We start from the raw sequence: 25,060 nt of genomic DNA, 5'->3' as shown, positions 1-25,060 counted from the left end.
TAGCATATCTAGTTTTTGTACCACAGTCATACTTACCATTATGTGGGTTTAATACATATTTGAATAATCTATTTGGGGATCATATTTTATTGATACTTTTATTCATTTATTTTGGCTCTTTACATGATTGTAGGGGGCCATAAATTCTGGAAACATAGGCTAATAAACAGCCTATTGATATTGCATAGTATACGGAATAATAGTTCCTTTGTCTCCAGACTTTATAACCACTTTGTAGCTTTCATATGGAGAAAGGTCACATCTCGCTATTTTGTGTGGTACCTATTACGCAGTGCGTATACTATGAATATGTTGTATATGTTATATGTATTAATGATGAAAAATCTTCCCATGCTAATAATACTACTTTGAATTTATATTAGTTATTAAGCAATGAGAATTAATGATATAGTTCAGGAGGCATCCCCTGCGTGAGAATGTAACTAGCGCTATCCTTTGCATTGACCTGCAATATAAGTTCATGTTAGGGGAAGCAGGAGCTTTCTAAGATCCTGCTACACTTCAATACTAGGGAAAGGTTAGAAATAAAAATAACTTCCACGTTTCTGTTCATCAGAAAAGGCTTCCCTGATCAGTGACAACTTTATGGTCTTAAAGTATTACTGTAGACCTAAAAGAAAAGCAAGTACATAATTACTTCTTAGTGGCAGGTCACATGTGATTGTTTGATAGCCTTGTGATTATTCAAGCTTTGACATCACTTCAGGAGAGAGAGAAAAGAAAAGACCAGTCTAAGAATATTGCTTGCACAGTGCCCTATGCTCTTTATTTCTTTTGCAGTAGGGCAGGACAGACAGTAATTACAGAGAGAAATGACCAAAGACTTCACATTTTGTGCCTCTCTCCAGTCATTCCATAGCATCAGGACATAATCACTCTTCACTTATGATTTTCGTGTGAACTTCCCGGCTCTTCACCCGCAGTTTGTTGACCTGGGACTCAGCAATGTCAGCCCTTTCCTCGGCCTCCTCCAGTTCGTGCTGGAGCTTGCGGAATTTAGATAGATTTGTATTGGATTGTTCCTCCTGAGAATAAAAATGGATTTGTAAGGAACCCATACTGAGCATCTTTCTAGACCCTGTAGGCCTAAGGGAAGAAAGGACTTGCCATCTGCAGAAAAGTTAAAATACTGAATGGGAAACATTATTGTCTTACCACCTCCTGAATTTTGCTTATCATTGAAATTAACTTTATGATGTATTTGGGGCTTCATGTCTCATAAATAATCGCAACTATACTTTTGCAACCAAAACGTTAAAAAAATATGTACCACAGTTATAGCAAGGAAAAATATAAGAGCAGAGAAGAAGGAAAGAATAAAATCATTCTTGTTAATGCTTGCTGGAAGATGATGACTATTTGCTCAAGTTAGATATTGTTTATCATTAAAGATGGATTTCTTAATAGCTTCTCTAAATCGAAATAAATGTTGAATTTTCTCATATATCATTCTGGCACATTTCAAAACAATCACTTTTTTTCTCCTACTTTGGATGTGATGATTCTACTGACAGACTCCTTAATATTAAGTAATCCTTACTTTGTAGGAATTAAGCCTATTTAGTCACTGGTGGGCAGTCTCCTTAGTAAAGTAAGGGTTGCTATAACTATACTCATGAATAAAACTGCCTTTGGTGTCTTTCTCCCTGTTCTCTTTTGGACAGGTTTTGGTATGCAGGTTACATGAGCTTCTTAAAATGATTTAGAAAGCTTTTCATCTTTTCCCATGCTCTGGAATGGCTTACATAGCTCAGGGATTATCTGATCCTTGAAATTTTTAATGACATATCTGGACCTGAGTCCATTTTCAGAAGTAATTCTGAAATAACTTATTCAGCCGACTTAGTAATTTATATTCTCTTATTTCTTTAATATTTCAACTATCTTGACAGATTTATATTTTACATTTAAAAAATAAACCTATTACCTGTATGGTTTGTCCCCTTTTTCATTTGTAATTTTGTGAGTTTATATTTTCTCTCACTTTTCCTTGATTAATCTAGTTATAAGTGTATTTACTTTATTAATTCCCCAGAAGTTACTGAGATTATCAAATTAGAAAATAGAATACTCTAATTCATTAATTTTTACCTTTATCTTTAACAACTCTTACTTTCATTGTTATTATTTATGATTTCTTTATTGGACCATCAGTTTCTTCATTTTTTAAAATTTTTGATTATAATGAAAGCATATAAAGCAATGAATTTTCCTTCAAGGACAGCTTTGACTACATTCTAGGTTTATAAAAGTCTCATCTTCCTTGAAATTTTATTTACAGTTAAAAATTATTCAGTAGTTGTGTATTTTATTTCAATTTAATCCAAACATTTTTTAGGAAAGTTAGTTTTTTAACATTTAAGTGCTTGGAAATTTTTTGTTTATTTTTTCTCATCACTTCACAACTTTATCACACTGTGGCTAGAGAACGTGGCCTATATTACTTAATGCTTTGAAATTTTTTGAGGTTTCTTTGTGGACTGAACATTAACTTTAAAAATCTATTAATATTACAAATAGTAAGCAATAAGTTAAAAAATGTACAAATGTTTTTAAGAAGTACACAGTCTTCTATAAAGCAAACAGCTTATTTACTATAGGAATTAAATAGTAAATCTAATTATTTATTTATTAGTTGTTCTTAACAGAGGACTTCTCTCTTTCCTCTGTCTTAAGGATACTTACAGCCTCCTCAGCTTGTCTCTTGTAAGATTTCACTTTTGCCTGAAGTTTATCTACCAAGTCTTGAAGCCTGAGTATATTTTTCCGATCTTCTTCTGTCTGAAAGATGATAAAAACCACAGGGCCTTACTTCAAAAGCACATGATGGCTGTATCACTGCATGTGAGTAGTCCCTGTATATGCAAGGAGTGCTTAGCTGTTGTTGTACCTGGTAGGTGAGTTCCTTCACTCTCCTCTCATGTTTGCGCAGGCCTTTGACGGCTTCTACATTACGCTTTTGCTCACTCTCAACCTCACCTTCCAGCTCACGCACCTGTGAATGAGTAGGCTCTTAAGAACTTTGATCCAGTAAGGCATTGGGAACAAGTGGCAATAGATAGATATTGAGAGACCCACCCTGGCCTCCAGCTTCTGGATCTGCTTCTTCCCGCCCTTCAGGGCCAGCTGCTCAGCCTCATCCAGGCGGTGCTGCAGGTCCTTCACCGTCTGCTCCATGTTCTTCTTCATCCGCTCCAGGTGGGCGCTGGTGTCCTGCTCCTTCTTCAGCTCCTCGGCCATCATGGCTGCCTGGTTAGCAGTAAAAAAACACCAGTTGAGAGAGCTGAGAGAGCCCATCAAGATTCTAGCTTGAGCACCCCTGTGTGGCCCTCTGCTTACATCAGTGATGGCCTTCTTGGCCTTCTCTTCTGCGTTGCGAGCTTCCTGGAGAATGTCCTCCATCTCTCCCTGGATTTGGGAGATGTCTGTCTCCAGCTTCTTCTTTGTATTAATCAGGCTGGTATTCTGTTTAAAAGTAAGTTACGCATTCTTTTAATCATGTTACCAAAGCACTTAGTGGTACTTTTCAAAGAAAATATTTTTGAAAAAAATTTCAGATAAAAATTTGCAAGTCAAATGCCTTTTAATATTATTTTGTTATGTAGTACAATTAATTAAAATAGAAATGTTATAGAATATTTAGCATTTTCAAGTACATAGTTCATAATTAGACCAAATAGCTGTATAATTTTATAACTGCTGTTTACCAGTGAGACCGCACAGGGATAAAATTATAACAGATGTTCAAATATTTCATTTTTCCACAATAAAAATGTCGATATTGATAACTAGGGTCAATAAAGATATTAACACAAAAGAATATGTGAAGCCTTAGACTATGTTAGGAAGTGAATCTATAATAATATGTGCAAAAATGAAACAGTGAAAGATTTCTCAATAATGCAGTGAAAATTTGGTAGAAGTATAAAACCTGACTGTCATATAAAAGAAATCAAGCCTGTGTTTTCTGGGACATAAGCATTTACTGAAGGTGAATTCTTTGTGCTGAATCCCACCTGGGTGTGCAGCAGCTGCACCCGCTCGCTGGCGTCCAGGAGCTCCTGCTCTGCGATCTTCCTGCTCCTCTCCGTCTGCTCCAGGGTGGCCCGCAGCTCCTCAATCTCAGCCTGCAGCAGGTTAGCTCTGCGTTCAACCATGGCCAGCTGCTCCTTCAGGTCCTCTTGGCCCCGGAGAGCATCATCCAGGTGGATCTGGGTATCCTGTGGAATGAATGATCATTGAGACACCTTGTTCTCAGGGCTGCAGTCACCCCAACTGCCCTGGGACCATCTCCTGAACCCACTTACCTTGAGGATGGCTTGGGTGTTCCTGTAGTTCTTCAGGGCCTCAGCAGCCATGCGGTTGGCGTGGTTCAGCTGGATTTCCATTTCATTGAGGTCTCCCTCCATCTTCTTCTTGAGCCTGATGGCATCATTCCTGCTGCGGATCTCAGCATCCAGCATGCTCTGCATGGACTCCACGACTCTAACGTGGTTCCTCTTCAGCTGGTCAATTTCCTCATCCTTTTCAGCAATTTTCCTGTCAATTTCAGACTTGACTTGGTTCAACTCCAGCTGGATGCGCAGGATCTTTCCCTCTTCATGTTCGAGAGATGCCTTAATGATAGCAAGGGGTGACATTAGCAGGGAATGGAAGCATTCAGAAGTTTTTCTGCACACCTTTCCTTCCACTAATTTTGTGCTGTTTGTTTTTCTGTTCAGTGTATGTGGCTAGTCCTAATTCTTTTTCTGAATCTGTTTACAATGCACATTTTTAACTTGTACCTCTGCTTCCTCTAAAGCAGCCTGAATTTCAGACTTTTCTTGTTCCACTTGTTTCTTTATTTTCTCCAGTTCATGGATACGTTTCCCTCCTTCCGCAATCTGTTCCGTGAGGTCAGAAATCTCCTCTGTTGTTTGGGTAAAAGACAGGTAGGGATTTGATTAGAGAGAGTACATAAGAGAAAGGTTCCTCCAAGGCATAGAAATTATTGAAAGTGAAAGGGACTCACGCTGCAAATTTTTGTTCTCTCGTTTCAACGTTTCTAGCTGATCCAAGGACTCCTCATAGGCATTCTTCATCTTGAACAGCTCAGTGCCAAGAGAGCGGGCCTCCTTCTGAGAGGCCTCGAGCTCAGCATGGGTTTCCTCATACTTCTGTTTCCATTCTGCCAGGATCTGAAACACCCACCAAGAGTGGTTACCTGCTGGAAAGGATAGAGGACAATGGTGGAGAGCAGAGGCTGCTGCAGAAACTACCTTATCAAAGTTCCTTTGCTTTTTGTCCAGGGCTGCGCAGGCGGCGTTTGTCCTCTCCACGTCAATCATGAGGTCCTCGACCTCATTCTGGAGCCGCTGCTTGGTCTTCTCAAGGGAAGCGCATTTGGCATTCACAGCTTCTACGTGTTCCTCAGCATCCTGCAGCCGCTGGGCCAGCTTCTTCCTTGAAGATTATGTGTGTTTGTAGAGAGAAGTGAACCAAACCAAAATAGGAACTATTACCATGCTGAAAAGTATGGGGAACTTCATATTAAAAATATCCATTCATCCACTCAACAAATATTGATGAGCTCCTTTTATGTACTAGTTGCTGAGTACACAGCAGTGAACAAGACAGAAAAGGTCCCTGCCTCGTGAAGCTTGCAAACAAGTGAGTGAGAGAAACAATAAACAAGTGAGAAAATGCATAACAACATATTGCAGATGTAAGTGCAGTAAAGGAAAATAAAATGGACTAAGGGGTGGGCAACTCTTCTAGATATTCAGGGAAGTCCTCTCCAAGGGGGTGGAGTCAAAATCTAAAAGAAGTCAGAGTGAGCCAGAGGGAGATCTGGGGGCAGAACATTCCAGACACAGAGGGCCGACAACCACAAATCCCCAAAGCAGCAGTGAGCTTGGTGTGCTTGACAACCAGCAATAAGGCTGATTATCTGTATAATTACTTGTTATTCTCTGTTTCCTTAACTAGATTTTAGGTTAGGAGGACAGTGATGGTGTTTGCTTTATTCATGTCTTATTCTGAGGCCCTGATAGTGCCTGGCAAATAGGAGCTAATTAATGAAGGCTTATGGGCTAATTCACTGAATCTTCAAAGGCTGTGTCTTTCTGATTCAATGTGCAACGTTTTCTGCACATTGTCTCATCTCTGCGCACATACTTGGCCTCCTCCAGCTCCTCTGTGCGCTGGATGGCGTCCGTCTCATATTTGGTCCTCCACTGGGCCACCTCGCTGTTGGCCTTGGACAGCGCCCTCTGCAGCTCGGCCTTGGATTCCTGCTCCTCCTCATACTGTTCCCGCAGCAGGTCACAGTCATGGCGGGCTGACTGCAGGGCATGGGCCAGGGCGCTCTTGGCCTGTGGGGATAGTTACATCATCTTTTTACAGGATATTTAATTGTTTAATTCTTAAGTTTCAAAACCTTTTTAAAGTTGATGTAACAGACTCCAGTTAGGGTCAGCTTAGGGAAAAAAGTGAGTCTTATAACAATGGTTACCTTTATCTCCTCTTCGAGTTGCCTCTTTAATTCCTCAATCTGCTGAGTAAATGCTTGTTTGCCCCTTGATAACTGAGACACCAAAGCTTCTTTTTCATCTAGTTGACGTGAAAATTCACCTGATAGGCAAAAGAAATGGCACCACTTTTTAAAGCAAAGAAAAAGTTTTGTAAGCTCATATTAGGCATAAGTTTAAACTCTCAACACCTCCTTCCAGTTGAGTACTCAGATGATTTAATTCTCAATAACATCTTCATGCTAATGTCAAATTTCTGATTTTTATGGTGAAACGTATTAACCTGAATAAATAAATACAGCTTAAATTCTCTTTGTTTTTTTCATTACTGATTCTTTCAAGGTTATATAGTATTGTGTAAAACCTACTGATAACCGTCAAAGAAGGGGGATTCTACATTGTCCCTGTTTCATAAGACTTTTGAGGGACGGGGTTATCCGTTGCCCTATTCAGGAATTTGGTTCACTCTGGTCTAGGTAAAAAGAAGCTTGGTCTAAAACAGAGGCCCTGGATCCATGCTGGAGTGTGGCCAAATCCTCAAGGCCTCTGTGGAGCAGAGCTTGACCCAATCCTGCAGAAGTCTTCATCTCCAGCATCATCCCCAAGTAACCTTGCACATAGGATGAGAGTCTGAGCTGTTCGGTGAATCACACATGTTCTCAGTTGCTTTTATTAGGCTCTCACATCACCAAATCAGTTGTCTTTGACCACATCATTTCCACTTTTAGGCCCCGTAGAGGAGAGAGTTACCAGATTCTGTCTGCAGGCGCCCCCTCTGGGTTGTCAGGTCATTGATCAGCCGCTGCTGCTCCTCCTCCTTTGATTTCAGCTCGCTCACTTGGTCCTCCAGAGTGCGGCACATCTTCTCTAGGTTTCCCTACGAGTTAAAAAGTAGAAGCAAGTGAAGATATTTTAATAATATTTTGCTATGGTTTCAGTTTCTTCTAAAACAGAAAAATATTTATTTTGACTTATAAAATAAATCCTCTTATATGTAATACGATATATAAGAATTTTTTCTATATATTTTATGATTGCTGTCCTCAGCTGAAAATATACATTGGGGTTTTTAAAAAGCTAATTGTGAAGCTTTGTTCAGTGTTCCAGGCATACCTCATTTTGTGGCTCCTCACAGATACTGTGGTGTTTTGTTTGTTTGTTTTTACAAATTGAAGGTTTATGGCAACCCTGTGTCCAGTAAGTCTGTCAGTGCCCTTTTTCCAATAGCATTTGCCCACTTCATGTTTCTGCATCTTTTTTTGGTAGTTCTCACAATATTCAAACTTTTTCACTATTATTGTATTTGTTATAGTGATCTGTGACTAGTGATCTTTGGTGTTACTACTATGACTCGAAGGCTCAGATGATGGCTAGCATTTTTTGGCAGTAAAGTATTTTTAAATTAAGGGATGTATATATTTTTAGACATAATGCTATTGCACACTTAATAGGTTATAGTATAGTGTAAACATAACTTTTGTATGCATTGGGAAATCAAGAAATTTCTGTGACTTGCTTTCTTTCGATAGTTGCTTCATTGTGGTGGTCAGGAACCAAACCCGCAATATCTCTGAGGTATGCCTATAATAAAAAATTTAATGATCATGTACTAAATTTAAGATTTTGTGAGAATTGAATGGCATGTTTTCTGAAAGCGTGTTTATAAATACTTCATTGCCTTTATGTACAATGAAACTTTGCTTATTGGATAATGAGAATTTGGGAGACCTGTGTTCTCCAGTGGAGAACAAGAGAATGCTGACGACGCATGCTCACTGCTGGTGCTGTCATTTGTTAACAGTGTGATGGGGCCGATGTGCTTAACTTCCTTGAATTTTAGTTTCTTCATATGGTTAAGTGGAAATAATACAAATGCGAACATCTTTCTTGCTTACCTCCTGGATTACTGCAAAGAACAAATGACATGATGTGTGTAAAGGGCCCTGTGCAAACTGTGACATGCACATAAAGGGTCACTTGTAAATAACAATTTCTCAGACTCTGCGGTACCTTGGCTTTAGAGATTGTTTCTACATTGCTAGCTAGGTCATCAATCTCCATCTTCATCTCACTCTTCTCCTTCTCCAGCTTCTGCTTGACCCTCTGCAGGTTGTCAATCTGCTCCCCCAGCTCAGCCATACTGTCCGCGTGCTTCTTCCTCAGCGTGGCCGCCGTGGCCTCGTGCTGCAGGGTGGCCTCTTCCAGGTCCCGGCGCATTTTCTGGAACTCGGCCTCCCGCTTCTTGTTCATCTCAATCTGGGCCGAAGTGGCCCCGCCGGCTTCTTCCAGCCGCTCGCTGATCTCCTCCAGTTCCCGGGAGAGGTCCGAGCGCTGCTTCTCTGCTTTGGCGCGGGAGGCCCGCTCTGCCTCGATCTCCTCCTCCAGCTCCTCGATGCGGGCCTGGCAGTGGGGAAAAGCTCAATGTTAGCTTTTTTGTGTCGTAACCGTGCCTCTTTGAGCCAGACTGATGGAAATATGAACTCACTTGCAGCTCTTTGATCTTCTTCTGCAGTTGAATGCCAAGTGCTTGTTCATCTTCCATCTTGCTTTGCAAATTGCTGATTTCAAACTCTTTCCTTTTGAAAAGTAGCAAAGGGTAGCAATTGAGTTCATACGCAACAATGGAAGCACATTCATAAGCAATTCTTTCATACTTACTTTTTGAGCTTTTCATCAAGTTGTTGTTTTTCATTTTCAATGTCCATTATGGACTCTTGGGCCAACTTGAGGTCACCTTCAAGTTTCCTTTTAGCCCTTTCTAGGTCCATGCGAAGTTTCTTTTCTTGCTCCAAGGACCCTTCAAGCTAAATATAAATAATGTTGAGTCATAAGGATTGCTTAGCTTCCTTTCAAAGAAAATAATTTCCTTGATGATTGTAGACTTACGTCATCCACTTGCTGCTCTAGCTTGGTTTTAGCTTTGGTCAGGGTGTTGACTTTGTCCTCTTCTGCCTGCAGGTCATCCAGGGTCTGCTGGTGGGCTTCCTGGAGGGCCTTCTTCTCCTTGGTCAGCTTTGCAATGGTTTCATCCAGGCCTGCCATCTCTTCTGTGAGGTTTTTTACCTTAGGAAGTAAAAACACTTTGCATTACATGTTACATTTTGGTGGCTTCAGTTTTATGCTTGTATTCCCTAATAATAATAAAAAAGTAAACTTTCCTTGTGTATGTTTCTTACCTTATTTTCTGTGGCATGTTTCTCCTTCTCAACCTTGGCCAGTGTCAGCTCAAGGTCATCTATGTCTTTCTTCAGTTCTGAACATTCGTCCTCCAGTTTCCTCTTCTTGGCCGTCAGCTCAGCATTGATCTCTTCCTCATCCTCTGCTCTCTCAGTCGCCTCCTTGATTTTGGCCTCCAGCTGGATTTTGGTTTTGATCAGCTGGTCACATCTTTCCTCTGCATCAGCCAAGCCTTCAGCTTCCTTGAGTTGGAGAGAAAATCAAAATTGGGAAGTAAGAATGAAGTATTTCACAATGATAACGGTGTAAATCTCCACTGTTCTTTGGCTTAAACTTTTATGAACCACCTGCTGTGTGTGGTGCAGGATGCTCCACATTATGGGAAAAACAAAATGTATCAGATATTGTTCTATTCCTTTAGAAGAATATATTCTACAGTAGATTAAAAAGCTTAACCCCAACAAGCTACCATTAATTCAGAAACCAATTAGTGACATAAGAGATCTGAGAAGTTGTATCAGATAAGGTTTCATGAATGAAGTGGCATTTGAATTGGGCTTTGAGAATGGGTAGGATTTGGTCTTATAGAAATGAATCAAGAGGAGAGAAAGCATTCCAGCAGGAGAAATTCCAGATGTAGCTTCTACTGAATTATTTCCCTTTGTGGTCTTGGAGGATGACCCTGGCTATGATGCTCTGAATTCTAGCTGAGGCATAAAGTCATTACAAAATTCCTAGCCACCTATGTTTCTACTTAGGAGGGTTGGGGGTGGATAGCAAATGAGAGAGAAATTGATAGGTACACTCATCAGTGAGCCCCCATATCAGTCTTTGAATACATAAAAGCATAAAATGTGCTGCCCATAGCCAGGTAGTGAGTATAGTGGTGTAGGACAGAGTCTAAGTGATTCTCTAGGGACAAGAGACGAGAACTCAGGGTAGATTTGAAGGGGGTGGGGACAGAAAAACAGCTCTTTTCCCTTCTATAATCTAAAAGAAGGAGTTATTACACCGCCCAAACTTGACAGAAGAGACCGTTCTTAATCAGAAGGAAAAAATACGTGACTTTGTTATGAGTGAACTATACCAGACCAGGCCAGCTCGCTCCACGTGAGAGGCAGTCTCAAAAGTTACATCTCAGAGCTGCGGGAAGCAGTTCTAAGATGATTGGTTCAGGAGTGGCAGTGAGTGGGCTGGATGGAGGGAGGGAGCTGGGGGCAGGCAGAGCAAGTTAGGTGCTGATGCAGCAACCCAGGTGCGATGTGATGCGGCACCGACTACGGAGATGGATCGGAAAGAGCAAATCTCAGTTTTGGAGATCAATAACAAACAATAATTCAGTAAAAACTGATGTAGACTACTGTCATTTGTCAGCTACACATAGTGTGGTTTAAGACCCATAGACATCTAGAAGTTCAAGGAAGTTTCAGAGAAAACAACTCTCTCCACTCTATCCTCTCCTTAATATTTTATTTGTGCTAGTTTCATGTTAAAATCACTTTCAAGGACTGTCTTCAAAGGGAACAGAAGTTGTAAACCCTGTAGTTTGATGAAACCATACAGAATGGAAGACAACGGTCAGCTCTAGCTCATTGCCCTGGTTCTGGTTTGGGAGCATTTATTGGGTGATGAAGGAATAAGGACTCTATTAGTACCATCAGAGTGCTTGAACCTTCTCCCTTCAGTGAGTGTCTCTCACACTGACTACCCAACTCACTGCCGCTAGTTGTAGCTAGAGTTGTAGCACTTGCATCCTGATTAGCAATCCACGGGATGATACCACTACTTACAGCTTGAACTTGGAGTTGCAAGTCATTTTTTTCTTTCAACAATGACACCATCTTTTCTTCCAGTTCCTTCCTCTTTGCCTCTGACTTGGCGAGCTCGTCTTTAGTTTTCTGGAACTCTTCCTTCATGGTGGCCATCTCCTTCTCCGTCTCCGCGCTCTTGAGGAGGGGCTTGATCTTGAAGAAGAGTTTCATCCAGGGCCAGTGCTTGACGTTCATGAAGGCTCGGATGTTGTACTGGATGCAGAAGACAGACTCCCTGAAATTTAATTGATGCAAATTAGATATTGTGTGGGTGATGAGATGAAATCTTGGCAGTGAGAATTGGAGGTTCTGCCCTCCACTGTATTCCTCGCCTACTTTCAAACGCACAGACAAAAGAAAATATATTTGGGGATGGTGGTCAAGAACTCATTAATCATTCATTTCTCTACTTTGGTGCTTCTCAAACTTTGGTGTGCATAAGAATCATCTAAGGTCTTGTTAAAATACCAGTTCCTGGACTCTTTCCCCAGAGATTCAGATTCAGCAGATATGAGGTAGGGCCTAAAATTTGCATATTTAACAAGTTTGCAAGAGATGCTGATGGTGTAGGTCCAAGGACCACCCTTTGAGAAGTACTGCTCTGCTTCAGGGCTTCGCAGACTTTCCTACGTGAATGCCACTGAGAGCAGTGAGGGGGGACCAGACCCCTGAGGGATGTAGGGCATGGGATAAAAGGACTCATTAAAAACTCAGGAGTTCTTTGAAAAGTCTCTGGTTTTATATTTTAATGTTGTGTGATTTTTGCATTCTGCTCTAATAGTATGGCATGTGTTTTAATCTAAATTATTTTTTAAAGTAATTACCTTCATACATAGGCAATTAATTACCCATATATATGTATATAGTGGGTCATGACCAAACTTATTTTTAATGAAATAGAATACAATAGAAAATATTTGCAGAACTACAGGTGACAGAAAATGTTTCATTTAAATTCTTTATGTATTTACACCCACATACATGTATGCACAGATGTACAGGTGGCAATATAAAATGCATTTCTCACTGTGGATCCCAGTCATATGCAGCCTGCAGTTTGAGACACCTGACTCATGGTCTTAGAACTCTGTCCCTGCATCAAAATTAGATCACTAAAAAGGTGCCTTGGTAAAATTGTATTAACTTACTGAAAAAAATTTTTTCACCTATGTTGCCCATAATATTTTAAGTCATAATAATTCAGTAGTAGGGATGATCAGATGAGGAAGTTGTTTCTGCACCTTGTGTAAAACAACTTGAAAATACTGTCTGCTATGAAGTTCAGTGTATCTTATCCAATGATCTACCCAGTAAATTCATATTAGAACCAAATTCTGGGGCAACATTTTGTCTCTGCTTACTTAATGGTATGTTTTCTCTTGTTAGATAAGACCTACACATCTCTCTCTTTTTCATTTTTTACCCAAGCATTCAGTGTATTCCGTGGTGATGATTCCTACCTTAAGTTTTCTGGTACATGTGTATTTCCACTTCAGCATCAGACTTTTATTCATCCTTTCTTACTCTGATGGCCTTATCATATGTGAGTCTTAACTGTAAGCCACCTCAAAGGTGCTTCTGAAGGAAGCTGTGACTAGACAAGCAATATGTTTGTATACCTCCTCTCCACCATCCTCTGGTACTCCACTCTTGCCAGGAACCCTCTGCACCTGGCCTGGGTTCGAGTAATCAGCTGGGCCAGCTTGTCATCTCGCATCTCCTCTAGGAGCCCCAAAAGACCAGCTTTGAAAAAGACCTGTGCGTGGGCAGAGTTGCAGATCAGAAACTTTACATAGACTCCAAAGGGACAGGCATAGTGTCAGGTGGGCCTTAGAGACTGTTACCTTGGTGTGACCAAATTTATACTGGGTGTGGTCAATGTCGATGGATGCAAGGAGCTTCTCAGAAGCCTTCTTGCTGTCGATGTATTGTCCTTCAGGGATCGCACTTGCATTTAATACCTTGTATCTGGTAAAGTAAATATAGGTTTTTAAAACTTGGTTTATTGGTGAGACTAGTAGCAGCTAAGCATTAAATGATTCAACTTAAAAAATCAGAGCTTTAAAACAATTATTCTTTCTTCATAGAAAGGACATTGTATACATAGATGGTCAATCTTGTATTTACTGTCTATTTTTATTCCATTTTACCTTCCTGCACAGTTGCAACTTTTCTTTCTGCCTCATCAGACCCTGTTCTCAGGAAAGTACTCTATAATCTTGTTCACATTAGTGTGTAGATGACCAATAAAACGTAACATATTATCCTTACTGGATACATTTGCTGTTGCTAGTACTTACCTCTACTGAATTTTTGGAAGGATTAAATGAAATAATCCAAACATATTAAGCACTCAAAAATGGCTGTTCTCATAATTATTGGAGTTAATGTAGACATCTGTGAGCAAAGGCAGGAGCACAGTAAACCCAGTGATGAGTCTGCAGAGCGCTTAGTATGTGGTATATCTGTATTTTAAAGGTGTTTTGAGGCTTATAATTTTTTACTCTTTTTGTGGCAAATTACAAATAACAAATAGAGGCATATTTTTCACTAAATGGTTTTGCTTGCACAAAAAAATGTATCCTAAACTCCAGGATGCACCATAGTTAGGAGAGTCTGACCTCTGTTTGAAGTCTGCATACAGGATCCTGCTGGGGAAGCCCTTCCTGCAGATGCGGATCCCCTCCAGCACGCCATTACACCGCAGCTGGTGCAGGACCAGCTCGTGCTCCATGGCCCCTGAAAAAAACCTGTGCTTACTTCACTGCAGAGTTTTGTTAACAGGAGGTGGGGCAGTCATGCTTTGTGCTTTCACTCTAGAACTGCTTACCAGGGGTTTTCGTTTCATTGGGGATGATGCACCGTACGAAGTGAGGGTGGGTGCTCCTGAGGTTGGTCATCAGCTTGTTCAGATTCTCCTGTAAAATCAGGGAAAATCCTGTTATCTGAGATTTAGACATGGTTTTGAGTATTTGGTGATGTCTATGAAATCAGTGTCCGTGGCTGAGTTGAATGACCCTTGTGGACCATTTGAACTTCAGGTAGCACCTGGGTAAGCTTTTCCTGAGATGCAGTTTCCCTCCTCAGCACCTCTTTCTCCACTTGAGTTGGCAGGAGTTACACATATAAAGCAGCCTGTCAGGTGATTCTTTTCAGTGTATACAAGCACCATCCTCCTTCCTACTCTGGTCCCTTGCCACCCACATACATTTACAAGCCCCTTGCCTTCCCATCGTGGACAGTCACCCTTTCTTCTACCACACTCTCGTTCTCCAATAAGGAAATACAAGCCTGCACTACTTATCCTCATAAATACAGCTTGCCATTTCCAACTCCATCAAATTTTAGGGCATAAAGATTGTCTATAAGGGGAACAGTCCTACCAGTTATAATTGAGAATTGACTGATTATGAACAAGGATACCATATTCGGTCCTTTAAAGGCTACCTGTTAGATTTTCATTAGTCCTATTGATGATTTAGTCTCTTTAAGTACATGCCATTGCTTATTTCCATGACTCAGCTAGATTATGAATAGCAGAGCATTACGTTTTATAATATTTCCTATAAAATATTTTATTATTTGACTTAGCATGAAAGATGACCTGATAATTTCTGAGTAATTTAAAGCTCTTCTCTCCAAAGCTAGATTAATAGAAGCTATTAGTTAAGGTCAGTCCTTTCCTAAATGACTTGTGGAGAGAAGACACTGTGCTTTTAAAAACAAATTCCCAAAATAACAAGAGAGTGTCAAAAACCGTTTCTTCCTTACTCTGAAAAGGGCAGACACGGTCTGGAAAGAAGAGCCCTTCTTCTTACCACCTTTCTTGACAGTCGGTTCTGGAGAAAGAATAAGAAAAAATAAGAAAAGCTGTCATTCAAACATAGTTTTGAATTGACAGGGCTGTTTCTTGCCTATTTGTTGATTTCTGTGCTCAAATGGAGCATTTTTGCAATACAAATGACTTCTCTGTTTGAGCCTAAATGAATCTTATATGGCAACTAAGTTTGCATCCACTTTTCATGATACTCAGTAACCAGCAGATATGGAGGAAGAAGCAGGAGAGAAACCTAGAAGCCAAGACTTTTCATTGGTTGAGATGTTGAAAGTTCATTTCTGACTCTTTGCAGTAGGGCCTTTGTCAGTGCTGGAGTGACTGTATAATCACAGTGCAGCCTACTTACTCAGGACTTGGAGTCACAACGGATTTGGCCTTGCAACACTTCAGCCTGGGCTATGACATCACTAGCCTCAATGTAACATCACATTTTGTAATATCAGGAGAACATGTTGGGATTTTTTTTTTTTTTTTTTGAGCATTACCTGATTCAGAAGTTTGAGCCCCAGAGAAGAGGAGAGCTAGAGTTTTCACTGAAGACTTCTGGTACAGCGCAACCACTGTCTCGTTCAAGGGGTCCTTGTTCTTGTCCAGCCAGCCAGTAATGTTGTAGTCCACGGTACCGGCATAGTGAATCAGGGAGAAGTGGGCCTCAGCCTTGCCTTTGACCACCTTGGGCTTCTGGAAGTTGGCGGACTTTCCAAGATGCTGTTCATACAGCTTATTCTTGAAGGAGGTGTCTGTGGCCTTGGGAAACATGCACTCCTCTTCCAGGATGGAGAAGATGCCCATTGGCTGAATGCAGACCGCGACACAAAGTGACAATTATATGTAAGCATTTTTCTCTGTCTATAGAATTAAACAAGGTGCAGTGAATAATTTGTCACAAAACATAGTTTCTGAAATTTGAAACAGACCTTCTCGATGAGCTCAATGCAGGCGGCCAGGTCCATCCCGAAGTCAATGAACGTCCACTCGATGCCCTCCCTCTTGTACTCCTCCTGCTCCAGCACGAACATGTGGTGGTTGAAAAACTGTTGCAGTTTCTCGTTGGTGAAGTTGATGCACAGCTGCTCCAGGCTGTTAAACTAAATAAACAGATGCATTTACTTTTCTCTTAGCAAATTGAGCATTTTAAGATATAGGGCTTTTTAATTTAAAAATGTTGAATAGCCTTTAGATTATGGGTATCTAAATCCTTGGGGGCCTGTGAAATCACTGTTTTCTCTGCTGCCATTTTATACAAAATCCTAAAGCATCATTATTATTAATTCTCTTTTCTTGCACTTGTTTAAAGGGACCCAGGTGTTTTTCTGAGTTCCTAGTTAATCATTCCATGTTTATTCCCATCATCTTCTGAATTTTTTAGTGACTCAGCAGCTAATTTGCAACCCATTAGAAGCTGACTGGGAGGAGTCTGTTGTGTGGAAGCCATCATGGTCAGCGTTGCAGGGGAGCAGTAATTGCCACCCTTATTCTTTGATGTGAAGTGAAAAAAAAAATCAAGATTCCAAATATTATGTACAGTATGTTAACACAACTTGTATTTTTTAAAAAGCAAAAATGTTAACACTAACTAGATATAAATAGTGAAATTAATGTGGAATCCCTTTCCTTGATTTTTGATAATTTCTGCCATGCCTAAGTTTTGCATTTATAATTAGAAAAAGATAAACTCTTTTAAAACTATAAGCAGGAAAAAAGTATTTTATCATCAAATATAAATTTTTATCCCATATCACACTGTTGAGAATTGAGTTTCTTGCATTGAGTTTATTAATGCTCACTCTAAATTACTGACCTTTTCTCTCCTCGTATTATCTGCCTAAGTGTTTCTGAATGGTTTCTCCACCATATATTCAGAGCATATTATGCACTGCGCAGGTTTATTTTGATATTTTTATGTTAACCCTATTTTGCATTGTGAGACTTTTAGACCCCTTTCTGCAACAGCCTAATTCCTAACTCCCATTGGATCATAGAGCAAGTTAAAGAGTCCTCATTAAGTAGTTTATTTCAGAAGTGGAATTGCCACTACCATAAATAATTAGTAGCTGCCCAATCACTCTCTTTTAAATTGCAGCATGATTTTTGACATTGGTAATAAAAGGTAATGATAGTCACAGATTTCTTCCTATTGATATTTCCATTGCTTTACTGTACAACCCCCTTACCAACTGACTACCAACTCACATCAAAGATCTCAAAGCCAGCGATATCCAAGACCCCGATGAAGTACTGCCTGGGCTGCTTGGTGTCCAGCTGCTGGTTGATGCGGGCGACCATCCACAGGAACATCTTATCATAGACGGCTTTGGCCAGGGCGCCCACCGCGTTGTACACCTTGAAAGACAAAGGCATATCTCCTAAGGTTAACAGAAGACCATAAGATACTTGCATCCCTGGCTGTGGATTTGAATTATGCGGTTACCTGCTCTACAGTCTGGCCTTTGGTGACAAACTCATTGCCAACCTTGACCCTGGGGTTGCAGAGGGCTTTGAGCAGGTCAGCGGAGTTCAGACCCTGGAGGTAGGCTGCCTTGTCAGCAACTGAAAGGAAGAAAGGATAGAATGATGTTATGGCGCAAAGCAACCCACTTCCTCAAATTAAAAACAATTTTTTAAGCTACAGATATTTCGCAATGTCTTTTTGAGTGTTCTTGCCCATTTTTTTCACTAAGTTCAAGACATTAATTGTGGGTAGTGTTCCCTAAAGAACTTCAGAAATTGTAGGAACATATGTCTAATACCCATGCTGCACATATCTTATCTAGGTATACTTTCAAATGCAATTCTTGAAAATGAATTTATCTTCCCAGGAAAGCTCAAGGGTAACAAGTTAAGAATGTGATTGTCAAACAAACACAAAGTCAAGTAGATGACTCAGTTGATACCTTCAGTGCCATCTGGCTCTGCTTGCTCCTCACGCTGCTTTTGCTTGAACTTCAAGTTTCCATAATGCAACACAGCCCCCGTGAGCTTGTAGATGGAGACCTTCTCTTCATTAGTAAAGCCCAAAATATCAATAGCACTCTGCCAATACAACCAGTAGAGTAACCGTCAGGTAATGATCCGCATGTTTACTATTACTAGTTTACATTCGGATTCCTGATTTGTTGGTCAAACTGAGGAAACTACCAGTACTGATGGGGAGCAAGAAACTCCTTAGATTGGGTGCGCAGGGAGCTGGTCAACCAGAGGCCAGCACAGAGCATTGGAATCACAGGTGCATGCCCTCTGCTCTGAAGTTTCAAAAAGTAAACTTAAGAGAACAAGGATAGTAAACTTGTTATTTTGAGAGGTAGAGATTTAATGCAAGGAGATTATAAAAAATGGTTTAGGGAAATTCAGAAAGGATAGATCTTTAAGAGAGTAAAAGGAGAAAATGAGATGCTATCGGAGCACATCCCAGTCTTTTCAGTTGACTCCAGGTGGCGCATCCATGCTCATCCTTGAATCTCCTTTTGCGATTTCTGTTAGAAACTGAATATTTATCTAGAGGGACCATTGCTCTGACCTAAAATAATCATTCTAATTTTCTTGTGTTCTACTTACATCTGTGGCTATCAATTCTTCTTGATCATCAATGCTGGCCACACTGATCTCCCCTTGACTGACAAACGGGTAATCATAGGGGTTGGTGGTAATCAGAAGCATTTCTAAGTACATGAAACAGAGAAAAAGTAAGCAGAAATATCCTCTTCATTAAAATAAGATTTCTAGGCAATTCTAAGGCAGTAGAATGGAAAAAGCCATGATATATTATTGCTCAATGAAAAAAGAGATTATGGAAGAGCATGTAACCATGATTCCAGTTACTGTAGGTATGTACCTGTTTGTAAAGATACATGTACAGAAAATGACTGGAATGATATTCATCCAGGTGTTTACAGTGGTTATTTCATAGTGGTAGGTTTTGGAGGTGTTATTTTTAGTTTTCCTTTTGAACTTCTGTAATGAACACATTTAAATTTTTACCAAACTTACAAAGCTGTTTTAAGAAACAAGACAATGTATACAATTGACAAAATTCCATCATGGAATACTGAGTTGAGCCAGGCATTGATAGGTGCAGGTGTAGTAATTGTGAAAAGGAATTATGACATTTCTTACCAATTAGTTCTGGTTTCTTGTTTGATGTGATCTGATAAAAAATATGATAGCTCCTTTCAGCCTTAAGCTGGAATGTAACTCTAGACTTCTCTAACAGATCTGGAAGGAAATAAGTAACAAACAGGAAAAATGTAAAAATTCATATAAGATGCAAACTTTATTTTTGGTCGATATTATAGGTCATGAGAAACAGAAATGATTGTAAAGGATATCCAAGCACTTACATGTTTCAATATCAGCAGAAGCCAGTTTTCCTGTAGTGCCAAAGTGGATTCTAATGAATTTACCCTTGGAAGAAAAATTAATATTACTGCTTTGTTTTTGAATCCTATCAAATCTTTGAGAAACTCAAAACACTTAAAATGCTAATGTTTTAATATTAAATCAATTCAGAGCCTATTTGTATAAGTAGAAACTCCTATTTTTTAGGTAAAATATCTCCTATTTTTTAGGTAAAATAATTTTATCTTTAATCTAAAAATTGTGAATAATTGTAGATAATGAAAGATAAGAACTCAGATATAGGGTCACATATATCTTTTTAGACAGGACTTGGATCCATGTTATTACATGCTCAGAGGAAAAGGAAAGAACCATGGTATAATATGATGGGAATGAAAAAGACTCAGAGAATGTATTCATGAACATCCCATAAATTTTGACCAGTGAGCAGTGTCCATAACAGTGTCCAAGAGACTTACAAAGCGAGAGGAGTTGTCATTCCTCACGGTCTTGGCGTTGCCAAAGGCCTCCAGCAGGGGGTTGGCACTGATGATTTGGTCTTCCAGAGTCCCCTGCAAAGGCAAGAGCAGTTCTCACATGTGGGGCTCAGGAGTTTCTTACCTGACAGCTTGGATTCTGACATGACAATCAGACTCACCTGAATTTTGCCAGCAGTCGGTTCCTCCTTCTTCTTCTCCCCGGTGACTGCAATTGTTGCAAAGTACTGGATGACACGCTTCGTGTTCACAGTCTTCCCAGCCCCGGATTCTCCGCTGTCAAATAAACACCAAGTCAGATGAGGTCCCAAAGCTGGCAGCTCTCGCAGTCATGAAAAGAAAGCATCTAATCTACTTACGTGATCAGGATTGACTGATTCTCTCGGTCTACAAGAGAGAAATTATAGACAGTCAATACTTTATTCTAATATATTTGTAAATGGTAAGTAAATAAAATGGCATGAACTTCGTATTTTTTAGACTTAGTATTTTTCAGCAACCCCGAGGGCTTGGTGGGCCCTAGGCCTAGCACTTTTCCAGCACCCCACTGCCTAGCTCCCCGCAGCTTCCCACACCGCACGTTAGCACACAGACCACCATTGAGACACAACACTGCAGGGAAGCTGCAGGCTTTCTCTTTTTCACTCTACCACTAAATACATACCAAAAGTGGACTTGGGTTTTCAGGTGGATTTAGGTGACAAGTAAGTAGCATGTTTATTGTATTATAGGTACAAGAAGTAATGAAAAATAGGCATTGGAGATATTTTTAGTGTGTGAGAAGGAGACAGTATGGTAAAGGTGGTAGCTTTGGAAGTAATCATGGCCGTAGTCGTATTTTTAGGGAAATGTAAAAGTTCATTTTTTTGTTTTACTCTCTCTGAAGAAGAAATAGCTCAACCCTTTCCCCAAAGTGCCACACCTTAGACTGATCTAGCTGAGACAATATTCTAGGAAGAAGATTCATGGTGTAACTGTTTTAATACAAGATACACCTTAAAATCTGGAGTATGTTTAGGTTGGTTCTGGGCAAGGGGCAATAGCATTTAGGGGACCACCTCAAAGAGTGTGTTGAGATGGTTAGAGTCTCTTTCTCCTACGGTTCTATTCTGAAAAGATGCACATACAAAACATGCAACTCACCAGTCAGCATGAACTGATAGGCGTTGTCAGAGATGGAGAAGATGTGGGGTGGGGCCTCCTGGCGCTTTTTGCCCCTGTAGGCCGTCACCACCTCAGGGTTGTACACCGGCAGCCACTTGTAGGGGTTGACAGTGACACAGAAGAGGCCCGAGTAGGTCTATGCAAGGGAATAAGAAAGCATAACTAGCCATACACCTTTCCTGTGATTTGTGCAATTCACTTATTAAATGAATTTTAACTAAAAGGAACAGTTTAAATATATGCTGTACATGTCTTCAAGGCATCAGCATGAAAACTAGTTGAAAGGTTCAACAAGATAGCAGAATCCTTGAGGGAAGGGACTACAGTTTAGACTTCTTATTATTCCTCTTGGGATTTGTCACAGTGATTTTCACATAGCAGGAGCTCCGAAGTTGTGGGTTTTTTAAAAATGTAGTTTAAGACATTTTTTTTACTGTAGTTTAGAAAATAGGCTGTATTTCCTTTGTAGCATTAAGATAGTTCAAATTCATGGAAATGTAAATTTGGTACCTAAGTACTCAACAATATGGAATAGTTAGGTGAACTATGGAAAATCTTCTTAAGATAATATGACCCAGACATTTAAAAAGGCAAACATGAAGGTATGCAGCAATACTGGGGAGATAGTTGTAAAATACTACTGAGTTATAAAGGAACAGCACAAAATGATGTAAATACATTATGATTACAGCAGTTTGATTTCCAAAATCTTTGACAACTGGTCCAGCATAGGCACCAACAAATCAGAATAGATGCTGACTCTATAAACACCAGGTTCCACTTGTGTAGGTGTTTTCCAGCTAAATAGCAGCAGTGGCTAAACTATACAGAAGTGACAGGAATTCCCTGATGGTCCAGTGGTTAGGGGGGCATGGGTTTGATTCCTGTTTTGGGAACTAAGATCCCTCAAGCCTCGCAGCATAGCCAAAAAAAACAAGCAAACAAACCAAAAAAAACACCCCCAAAAAACAACCAACCAAACAAACAAAAAAAACCCAAAACTATACAGAAATGTCAACCTAACATAATAAATTCAATTCGAAAATATTACTGAGTTTGTATTATGTGCAAAGCCTCTGCAAGGCCCTAAGAATGAAAGATAAATGAAATTGTTGTTCCTTGAGGAACTCCCAGTCTATGCAGGAGACAGACACATAAATGATTGATGGTAGAAAAACATTGTCAGCGGTATTGCAGGGGCAGAAACCACAGAACACAACATCCAACTCCGCCTGGGGAAGTTGGAATGGTTTCATCAAAGAGGCATTCCACACGGAAGGGACCAGAACACAGAGATACAAATTGCTGTTATTTTGGAGGAGTGAAAATTGGTCTTTAAAAACATTATTTTTAAGTGTTAAAACATAAGTTTATATTTTCCCTCTGGCTGATTCTGCATCAGAAATGGGGATGAGGGGCGATGTAGGCGCGTGGCTGAGATATAAAGAGTAGCTGCTCTGGTGTTTGTTCAAGGGATCTGTGGCAAACCCAGTCCTTGTGGGCAATGGCCCTGCCTGGCTTTGGATGAGAAGACAAAGGATTAAGTGCCAGTTGTGGGCTTGTGCCTTACAATAGCAATCGTGAACCTTTTAACTACTAGTTACACGACTGGTGAAAGCGCAATGACCCATTTATACTGTAGTAGGCTGACAGGGTTCAGTGATAAAGGCCACTTTGGGGATGGGGGACACTCACGTAGATCATCCAGGCTGAGTAGCGCTCTTTGAGGTTGTACAGCACAGCGGGCTCGTGCAGGTGGGTCATCATGGCCATGTCCTCGATCTTGTCAAATTTGGGAGGATTCATGGGGAAGACTTGGTCTTCTTTCACTGTCAGAGTCTGGTAAACAGGAAGGATGACTGTTTATGTCAACTGAGTGACCAAACATTATAATTAGTAGAATGTGGTCGGCTCCTGGGACTCTACTCACCGCTCCTCCTTCGGTCTTCACTGTCACTTTCCCGCCTTCTCTGCTCTGGATATTCCCTTTGACAAAGGATTCCTTGGGCTCGGCCACAAAGACAGATGTCTTGGCATCAAAGGGCTTATTCTGGGCCTCAATACGCTCCTTTTCAGACTTTCGGAGGAAAGGAGCAGCCTCCCCAAAAATGGCCATTTCCTGGTCTGAACTCATGGCTGCTGAACTCAGAGGTCCTAAAGGAGATGAAACATTTCATACTAGAGATTCTAGATTGTCATCTATATCCATAAATTTCTATCTTGATGATATTTCATGGGCCCAATTGGAAATTCCACAGGCAGGTGCACTGTACTCCATGCTACAGTTACTGAAACAAACATATCACAAGGACTCAAAGGCATCAGGGATCACTGTGTACCCAGCTTTGTACTTGGGGCTTTCCATCTTCTTGCATCCTTCAAGACTGACATTCTAATAAGAGAACTGGGTGGTAGCCTCGCATGCTGCTAAGGAGCTTGTGACCTTGGGTTGCACTTGATCTTTCTGAGCCTCAGTGTCTCCATCTTTAGAATAGGGATTACAGTATTGCCTGTCTTAATTACAACCCATGAGATACAGTGAAGACACTATGAAAAAAAAAGTTAAAATAATGACTGAGAATGTAATTTGAAATAGTTTAGGCTACTATTGAGATATAAAATGTCATTTATTGTAATGTAAGAATTCCATTTCTTGCCGTGTGACATAAGAGAATTTTACTTCCTCCTTTAGATGTTCCACTGGAAGTGCTCACATTCAGTGGATTTGGCAGGGGGTTGGATTACAATTTTGTTGACCTTTTTTTTTTTTTTTAGCTGAGTGCTTAGTAGAGTTTCTCCAACATAATTTCTTTGCATATGAAATCCAGTTAATCCGTTTAACCCAGTTAAACTAATTGAGGATAAAAGCCCCAGCAGACATTGTCCTCGTCCTTCTACGTCAGAGGCTCCCTTTGCTGTTCCCCATTTCCTTCCGCAGGACGCAGGCGCGGGCCGCTCCACTCTGCTGCCTTCAGGTTGCCGGTGGCATCAGCAGAATGAAGGGTTTGGCAGAGGATGCTGCTTCCGTCGTTATGTGATCGAATTACTTAAAACTCTCTTTAATCATCTACCCACCGGTCTCTCTCTTTAGAATTGCAGTGTGTAGGAGTGCGGAAGACTAATGTCTTCATTACTATGAAACAGAAATTTCACAGTGCTTTGGTTCATACAACACACAGAACTGGGTAAAGTAACTTTTTAAAACTCTTTAAAGAAGTAAAAGAAGAGTTTTCCTAGGTACTTCTTTTCTTATTTGTTAGATATCATGTTTGCTAAATGAATTCTAAAAGCAGGACACATTTTTATCAAATTTAAGATTTTTCGCCAGGGAATCTTAGTGCAGATTTTTTTTCCTGCAGAAACAATTTTCTGTTGACAGCTATTTCCTTGCAAAAATGTCATCCCACCAGTGCCTGAGTCCTAAGATTATGTGCATTGTTCTAAAAGGCAAGTCCTCCCTCTCCTTCCTCTCCCGCACCTTTCCTGAAATATAGTTGTTCAGGTATTTACTGAGACAAGCACTTTCTCAAAGGTTGCTAAGTGACACAGATCCATCCCAGAGGCTCCCACCTTCTCCTTCAGGGACTGGTTAGTCCAAATCTTACCTTGTTAGCAAGTGAGAAGATGCAGCCTGGAAGTGAGACAGTTCTATAAAGGAAAAGGAAAAAGTACTTTGTTAACCAAAAAAAAAAAAAAAAAAAAAAGCAA

At 40.3% G+C, this 25,060-nt stretch overlaps 1 protein-coding gene across 1 annotated transcript; it reads right to left on the bottom strand.

Annotated features, from left to right (window-relative positions):
* Window positions 1-767: 767 nt before the first annotated feature.
* LOC130839850 (myosin-2) lies at window positions 768-23,501 on the bottom strand. The gene is made up of 38 exons (XM_057714428.1): window positions 23,283-23,501; window positions 23,048-23,191; window positions 21,332-21,488; window positions 20,548-20,575; window positions 20,350-20,464; window positions 20,171-20,263; window positions 19,694-19,757; window positions 19,470-19,568; window positions 18,912-19,015; window positions 18,251-18,389; window positions 17,788-17,906; window positions 17,550-17,699; window positions 16,274-16,444; window positions 15,842-16,151; window positions 15,290-15,357; window positions 14,349-14,436; window positions 14,140-14,257; window positions 13,363-13,486; window positions 13,138-13,274; window positions 11,498-11,753; window positions 9,707-9,949; window positions 9,417-9,593; window positions 9,189-9,334; window positions 9,016-9,106; window positions 8,541-8,930; window positions 7,281-7,407; window positions 6,515-6,633; window positions 6,178-6,374; window positions 5,280-5,463; window positions 5,033-5,198; window positions 4,806-4,930; window positions 4,329-4,637; window positions 4,038-4,241; window positions 3,361-3,486; window positions 3,100-3,270; window positions 2,912-3,016; window positions 2,707-2,802; window positions 768-1,046 (listed from the first exon to the last, which is right to left on the bottom strand). Exons 1-38 carry the CDS (start codon window positions 23,484-23,486, stop codon window positions 894-896), a joined length of 5,817 nt encoding a protein of 1,938 aa, XP_057570411.1. The 5' UTR covers window positions 23,487-23,501; the 3' UTR covers window positions 768-893.
* Window positions 23,502-25,060: the final 1,559 nt, after the last annotated feature.

Source organism: Hippopotamus amphibius, chromosome 17, assembly GCF_030028045.1.
Source record: "Hippopotamus amphibius kiboko isolate mHipAmp2 chromosome 17, mHipAmp2.hap2, whole genome shotgun sequence".
NCBI classification, from domain to species: Eukaryota; Metazoa; Chordata; class Mammalia; order Artiodactyla; family Hippopotamidae; genus Hippopotamus; species Hippopotamus amphibius.
The sequence above is the reverse complement of the archived record's forward strand: the minus strand, read 5'-3'. Positions and strand labels throughout refer to the sequence as shown.